Below are 8,122 nucleotides of genomic sequence, written 5' to 3'. Positions count from 1 at the left end.
CTTTGCGTTTGTTAATACAGAGAATAAGGAGGTGGTGTAACCCCAGCAGTGGTTATCTTGTAATAATGAGCAGAGGGGCGAGGGGGGGGGAATGAGGAGGGGATGGATTTGCAGGGGGGGGGGGGTTCTAGTTTCTTATTCACACTCTCCACTTACCAGAAAACACATTTTCTAACCAAGTCCAAGTGAGAGATAAAGCACTCAGTATGGCTTGCTGTCATTTTTGGATCGCTTCAGCTGCACCTTCAGTCGCTTCATTCCAATTTGGAAACCGTTCATCGACTGAATGGCCGCCTGGGATGAGACCGGATTGTCATAACTAACAAAGCCTGTGAAGATAATCAGGATGAGATGATCGCCAGTCACTTATGAGAGCAAAAGCTCCAGGAGCAAAAGGACAAAACAATCAGACACATTTTTCATTTCGAAAACTGGGAAATCATTGCCCTTTGATCTGTGTAAAACAAAAAAAACAACACACTGCATTCATGATGACCCTGCTAACTGTGTCACCCTATCCCCGGGGTCAAGCTTACCAAAACACTTGCTGAGGTTGGTCTGCTTGTCAATGAACACCTTAGCTGAGATCACGTTGCCAAAGGGCATGAACATCTGGAGTAGGTCTTGGTCTCCAAACTCCTGGGGGAGGTGGTAGATGAACAAGTTGGCTCCCTCAGGGCCTTAAGAGAGCAGAGAGCGTTCTTTATTAAGTCTGACAAGACAGGGTTGACAGGACGAATACAACTTTGAGGCAGCCGTACCATGCTACTTCTTTTGACAGACAATATCTGTTGAATAACAATCAATAATGATCTTAAAACGAGGCATAACATCACATGAGGAGCAGGAGCCTTCTGATATGGATTTTCGCTTGTTTTAAAATGACATTTTAAGTACTGAGAAAAAAACATTCTTAAGTCTTACCCGTGCTCCGATTTTCACTTGCTGTTGCAGCATATTTAAAACAAGACAGAATCCTTAGCAGAAGGTGACAACGCAGTGGATAATATTTTCACTGAAACACCACACTTACCTAAACATCATACATTTACTTAACCCATAGCTAGGCTCTGAACTTCCTGTGCAACAATACCACATTCAAACATCACAACGGAACGCAACGTACGAACAACAACGGCATCTTTGGAGAACTTGAACACAGACATGTTAAGTTACCACAGATCTCTCTAATCACTTGAATCCCTGTCCAGCCTAACCCTAACCCAAATGTTCCTTAGCACTACTTGCCTTCCTTCTGGCTGCCGGCAGCGCTGACGCTCTGTTGGGAGAGCAGGCTCTGGTTGTAGAGGCTGGGGAGGGCGGCGGCGGCGTACTGCTGGATCCCAGAGTAGGCCTGCGTCAGGGCCTCCATGGTGCTGCCCGTGCCGTTCGACAACCCCCCGCTGCCGAGGCCGCCGTTCAGGGCCGCCATCCCTAGGAGGGAACCAGGAGCTCTGTCACAGGCCTGGAGTAGCACCCCCTGGACATGACGCTGGTATGTCGCAGGGTCTTACCCCCAATCCAACCCTTAATGCTGAGTGCCAAGCAGGGAGGCATTGGGTACCATTTTTTATAGTCTTTGGTATGACTCGGCCGGGGATCGAACTCACAACCTCCCAATCTCAGGGCGGACACTCTAACCACAAGGCCACTGAGCTGGTCACAGGCCTGGGACTAGCATGATTTACCCTGGGTCTTTATCCTACGTTCAACATCGTGTTCACAGTGAACACATTTGTGGTAAATGAAGCAGCGACATAAAAACACATTCGGCATCGTTCTGACATAATTGCATTCACACCTCATGAAAAAATTATTCACTGTGCTTTTCTTTCCATGAGTTCCCCTTATTGCCAAAACCTATGGGAGGGGAGGGGACTCTGAACTTAAAAAAAATGGCACCAACATTAATTGGCGATGAAAATTTGCCTTCTGACTAAATCTGGCGTATTTACATTTTTAAATGTTCATTAATATGCATCGTCCCTTTACAAATAACAGGGATGTAAAACTGGTGATGGCCCAAACAAGGTGACACATTTTTGTGCACCCCTGAATAAAATAAATAAATAAATAAACAAACCTGCGAGTGAGCTCATGTTGAGGCCGGCCCCCGCCCCGGCGGCTAAGGACTGCAGCGCCCCCAGGGAGGCCATGGGGTTTACTGAGGAGTTGTTACTGGAGGTGGGGGAGGAGCCTGCAGAGGAGAGACAGGGTATATACAGGAATCTTGAGGTTAATTTCAATACCTTTTTAAAGACCTTGTCAATATTTTACCAGACCTCACCGCCACTTCGAGCTGTAACCGTTTACATCAGTGACACCTTTAACTTAACAGTATTAGTTTGCAATAGACTAGAGACCACTATCATACAACACAATTAGTTTTTTAATAAAACTAATACATTCACGAACTTTTACTCAACGTTTTTAGGACTCAAACTCTTTGGACAGAGTCTAATTCAGAAAAATACCTACAAAATTCAAGACCTCATAAAATCGTGATAAGACTTTTTAATACTTATTAAGGGTCTTGATTTTCCCAAAATTTATTTATCAACTTTTAATACTTTTCAAGACACCGCGGACACCCTGGAGAGAGGACCGCCCACCCAGCCCCAGAACAATTAACCACGCAGGAAAAGAATAATAAAATCATCATCATCATCCTCCGTTAGCAGGGCTCAATGTACAGGCGAGAGAACAGAGTGCAGTGATGGAAGAGCAACAACAGCAGGACAAACTCATGAGGATAACAGAGAGGTACGATACCAGTCAAACGTTTGGACTCACCTTCTCAAAGCTAACGGTGGCTACTTTGAAGAATCTAAAAATATAAAACATATTCTGGTTTGTTTAAACCACTTTTTTTGGTTCACTCACTACATAATTCCATATGTGTTATTTCATAGTTTCGATGTCTTAATCAGTATTAATCTACAACGTAAGAAAACAATAAAATAAAGAAATAAAGAAAAAAACATTGAATGAGAAGGTAGGTGTGTCCAAACTTTTGACTGGTAACTGTTATATAACATTCAGTGGAACACAGATCACTCAAGACACATTTCAGTTGGGGATATAAGAGATAAAAAAGAAGGACCAACCCTTGTAGGCGTCCCAGGATGAGTGACCCTGCTGTCCGGCCCCCGTCCCTGAGCCGGTGAGCACGCTGAGGGGGCTATTGGAGGTGCCGAGCGCGTTGTTGCCAGAGGGCGTGGCCTGTGTGGCGCTGGCTGCTGCTGCCAGAGCAGCCAGGTTCTGCATGGCGTTCAGCCCTGAGACGCAGGGGAGGGGGAGGGGGGAGGAGCCCCGGTTAGGGTTAGGGTTAGGAGGACATCGGGCACACAACTCACCATTGGGGTCCAGGCACGATTTTAGCAGCTTGCTGTTCCAAGCAATACTTTATCCAAGCTATCTTTACCTTACCCTGAGCCAAAACAAACACCATCATCAAACATGTAGACATACTAACATTCTATGCCGTCAGTCTCGTTTACGAACCAAAAGTATTTTTGGAAAGTGTTCGAGCAGAAAGGAGAGGGCTTTAGTCCATTTGAAATTGGTCGGCTCAAAAGCCCTACAACAATGTGATTTTGAATCCCTACGGTTTAACCGAAAATCGCGGTTTCATTTGGGGACTGTTCCCCCAGGAATCGAAAAATGAAAACCGAACAGGGACTAACCCTGTATGTAACGACATTAGTACTGCAATGATATTTGACAGCATCTGAGTTTCACATACTTTCCCCGACAGTTTGAGCTTAGAGACAAAAATACAGAATAGGTAACACTAAATAAATAAAAACTAACAACCGAATCAGGTTCACACTGTAATCAAAAAGCAAAAGGAATTGCCTCTTTAGTTTTTTTTCATGACAAATGAGATCAGCGGACAGCCTCAGTGCACATGTTCATCAGCCACACTGCCAGAAAGTTATTTAAGCAATATCACACGAGAGGGAGTGTGTTATACTGAATATCAGCACGGCTGTGATTCGGTCGTAGGCCTCGACAACAGATTATGATTTGTTTGTTTATTTAATCATAAAAATAAACAAAAAATAGTTCCGCAACTGAACTTCAAATGGACATAGAACATAGTAGAACATCTGTGCGGCGGAGTGATACACATAGTTAAAGGTCCCAGTGCTATTGTGCTGCATAACAGCACTGATGGAATGCCTCTTGTCCAATCAAATGACTTGGTCGGAACTAACTGTTGTATAATGTGTGTTGTGTTTGTATCTGGAAGCTTCCGGCAGTGTGTTTGAGCTCACAATTCCATTAGTACAGGTCACCCCTGCCAGACATACATTCCACCTGCCACACTATTCTGAGAGCATTCATGCAATGCAAACAGGTGTCACCCCTTAGCCACGCAAACGTTTTACAGCGTGCGGCTGATTACTGTGTCCAGTGAGCCTTTTATTTAGTCTTTGTCTATTTCTTTCATTTTTGGGGTAAAGCATCTTTTAGCGACTGATATTCATTCCTACAAGACATCGATCACCCTTGTAACTCAACCAAAAGATTGCAACGTAACGGTGGTTCTGTGCATTGAAATAAGACATTTGAAATAGGCCTGCGGTGAGATGTTCTGGCACTGTTCGACACGACATCCAACGCTAAAAGGTCCCATGCTGTAATCTCTGAAAGTCCAAATGGGTTACACAGGAATAGAGCACACACACACTTATCGTTTTGCATGACTACGGGGTGTAACCATGCAAACAATTATGCTAGATACTGTATATCAATGACAAAATAAGGGGCATACTTTACAGAATGCAGTAGGAGGGGAAGGGTACAATTTGTTGGGGCCCTAACGTCAAATGCCAGGGCACTAAGGCCATCGCAGACATATTTTATTCGGAGGCCAGGGAAACTGGGTAGAGTAAACAATGGTTATTGCTAGGGCTGTAGTGGTTTTCAATTAAGCAATATCACACGAGAGGGAGTGTGTTATACTGAATATCAGCACGACCTCGAGTGTGATATTGCTTTTATACAACAGTTCTACAGCGCAATTTATTAGTTAACAGTAATAAGCGACAACATATTATGATTTGTTTGTTTATTTAATCATAAAAATAAACCAAAAATAGTTCCAAACTTCAAATGGACTGTTGCCTAGTAACCTTAACACAAACATGTAGTCTAATTAACGGTCATTTAGTAGAACATCTGTGCAGCGGAGTGATACATATAGTTAAAGGTCCCAGTGCAGTTATACTGCATAACAGCACTGATGGAATGCCTCTTGTCCAATTAAATGACTTGGTCGGAACTAACTGTTGTATAATTGTTAATACACCTAAGGCAAGTTGTCTGTTAAAAATGTTACAGAAAAACGGGCCTGTGTGACGTGAAAAGATCCATTGCAAATGCCGCCTGATGCCCAGACTTAAACAGAGGCAAAACCCCAAGATGGACTGAAATGTGCCTGATATTTCATTCATAATGTATCCTACTAAAATAACCAAACAGTCAGTCTTGTCACTGTTTTTGGAGCAACAGTGCAACGTAATGAGGCTCAGAAAGAACTTTCCTAGGCGGGTAAGCTATTTAGTTTTGTATTTATAGGAAGAGTAGAGTAAACACACTAGCCAGCATGCTACCGTCATTTAACAAGACAACATTTTCCGGGCGGGATGCGGCAAATTGCTTCACGCATCACAGGTGCAGAGAGATGTTATTATTACCAATATCACCTATACTCCAGAGTGTCACTACATTTAAGGTGTTGGAACATGGCATAAAACATATGGTATTGCTAAAAATGCTGAGAATCGTCTGCTCAACAGTGTCCGTTGTCAAATGTGTTTTGGAGCGCATATGACAGATTATGATAAGGCAAGAAGCCCATGTCATTGTCATAGTAACCCTGAGTGAACTTCTTGCCACCGGTTGCCGTATAGGTTGGATTCTTTTCAAGGGCACGGCCGTCAGTGCTGCCGGTGCATCGCTGCCCTTACGGACACACGTAGCATGACTTAGCATGCAAGCAGGTGGAAGGAAACGAAAGACGCAAAAAGGTCTGTGAAATGTTTGAGGTGTTTTTTACCTGACATACCCGACATCGGGTGAAGGTTGTTGAGGGCGTTCCCAGAGGAGGCAGACTGCTGGAGGAGCTGCAAATAAAGCTAGACATTACACCAAAACACAGAACACAGAGGGTCAGGACTGCATCCAGGATTTGGACTGTGTTTTCAGGAGAGAGAGAGAGAGACAGGGAGAGAGACAGGGAGAGAGAGAGAGAGAGACAGGGAGAGAGACAGGGAGAGAGGGAGAGGGAGAGAGAGAGAGACAGGGAGAGAGAGAGAGAGAGAGACAGGGAGAGAGAGAGAGAGAGAGAGAGAGAGAGAGAGAGAGAGACAGGGAGAAAGAGAGACAGGGAGAGAGAGAGAGAGATAGACTATAAATGATAAGAGAGATTAGGCTAATAGCAGGTAAGGAGGTGGTAAAGTTTGAAAGAATGAGAGTGAAAGAATCATAGTGAAAATAGTTAATAAATAGATTAATAATAATACAATTGGTAAGTAAATTGAGCAAGCAAATTTTAAGAAGATACTGACTGGGATGAAATAGAAGGGGAGGAGTCAAAAATATAAGTCAAGACAGTAAGAGGAAGGAGGTTCACAGCACATCCATGGAGCAGCACTAACAGCATTGCACAAGACCCTCCTGTCTACCGGACTCATTTGTGACACGTTCCAATGCTTCGGTCCGCATATCGGGATCTGATGTAACGATCGGACTTGGTGAATACATTTCCGCATTGTTGAAAATCAATGGCACCCTCGCTAGTCAACTAACACAGTTGTTTTGTGAGCCTGCTAACAATGTAAAGTAGTGTTATAGTAGGTAGCTGTGGGGATTACTCACTGAATCCATTGCGTTGCAGTTTTTTGGCTTGACTAGCGAGTTTGTGGTGGTGTTGTGATTCTCGACAATGTTGAAACATAGTTCCGTGTTTCAAAAGAAAAGTCTGAAAATTGTTGATTGGTTGCCGACTTGCGGACCAAAAGACTAGAACATGTCACACATCATATCATTGGGTGGGGGGGGTGGACCAGGAGAGCATTAGGGATGCCAACTGACAATGTTTCATCAAGGTCTTTAGACAGCCAAATGGAATGAGACAAAATCGAGAAGGACATCCTATATAGTTCAGTTGCCACGATGCAAAAAAACAACAACAACAAAAAAAACATCATCATCATCATCATCATCATCTGTCAAGAAGAACCACAACAAACCAATCACAAGCCAGAAAGGACGGAAGGAGGGATGAATGAGTGTGATTGGTTGGATGAGTGTGATGGTCAGACCCAACCTAACCGGACAGAGCCAACGACCCCCTGAGTCTGTCTGACACAGCAGACTACAGCAGACTACGCTAATCAAGTTATGCCGACTGCCTAAACAGGGGGGGAGGACACTTGTTACCATGCAAGCCAAGCCAAGTTGGGACCGCTTCATTAAAATACAGCACTAAAACTGACAGCCTCCAGATCCAGAAAGCAAGCCTTTATCTAGGACCAGGAGGTGATCTAGATCAGTGTTTCTCAACCCTCTCCTCGGGGCGCCCCAGCCGCACCACATATTTGATCTGTTCCACCACCAGCTCACCTGATTCAACTAAGTACAAAGCAATTATGGTTTGTACTTGATTAGTTGAATCAGGTGTGCTGGTGGTGGAACAGATCAAATATGTGTAGCGGGCGGCTGGGGCGCCCCGAGGAGAGGGTTGAGAAACACTGATCTAGGGTCTTCCTTGGGTGTTGCTGCTCTACGCCAGTCTGCAGTACTGCCAGCTATAACCCTCCTCACCAGTGTCTGACAACAAATCTGACATTATATTGCAATGCTCTTAAAGCCACCCGATCATCCTTTCCATGCACACAACAAGTCAATGAAAGCAGGAAAAAAAAACATCAAACTAAACTGCAGTGATGTAAATGCATCCATAACTGTCAAAGCCTATTTGAAACAGCAACAATCATAGTAATATTTCATCCTCCTCGTAAAAAAAAACAAAAAAAACAGACTGTGTGCTAACAACAAACAGCCTAGTTCTGAGCTCTTCTCTTCTCTCTGACATTGCAAACACGACCAA

The 8,122-nt window shown here is 44.0% G+C and overlaps 1 protein-coding gene across 1 annotated transcript in view; it reads right to left on the bottom strand.

Moving 5' to 3' along the window:
* Nucleotides 1-201: 201 nt before the first annotated feature.
* celf1 (cugbp, Elav-like family member 1) overlaps nucleotides 202-8,122 on the bottom strand; it is a gene marked incomplete at its 3' end in the record, with an annotated part of 12,715 nt that continues 4,794 nt past the window's right edge. The window contains exons 6-11 of the mRNA XM_080528075.1: nucleotides 6,077-6,146; nucleotides 3,172-3,278; nucleotides 2,084-2,249; nucleotides 1,249-1,434; nucleotides 537-680; nucleotides 202-329 (exon numbers count right to left, since the gene is read on the bottom strand). Of these exons, the coding sequence (XP_080384201.1) occupies nucleotides 202-329; nucleotides 537-680; nucleotides 1,249-1,434; nucleotides 2,084-2,249; nucleotides 3,172-3,278; nucleotides 6,077-6,146 (801 nt within the window). The remainder of the gene's footprint in view (nucleotides 330-536; nucleotides 681-1,248; nucleotides 1,435-2,083; nucleotides 2,250-3,171; nucleotides 3,279-6,076; nucleotides 6,147-8,122) is intronic.

This window comes from Nansenia antarctica (genome assembly GCF_963989245.1).
Source record: "Nansenia antarctica genome assembly, chromosome: 4".
Classification (NCBI taxonomy): domain Eukaryota; kingdom Metazoa; phylum Chordata; class Actinopteri; order Argentiniformes; family Microstomatidae; genus Nansenia; species Nansenia antarctica.
Note: the sequence above shows the minus strand (reverse complement) of the source record. Positions and strands in the feature narration are given on the sequence as shown.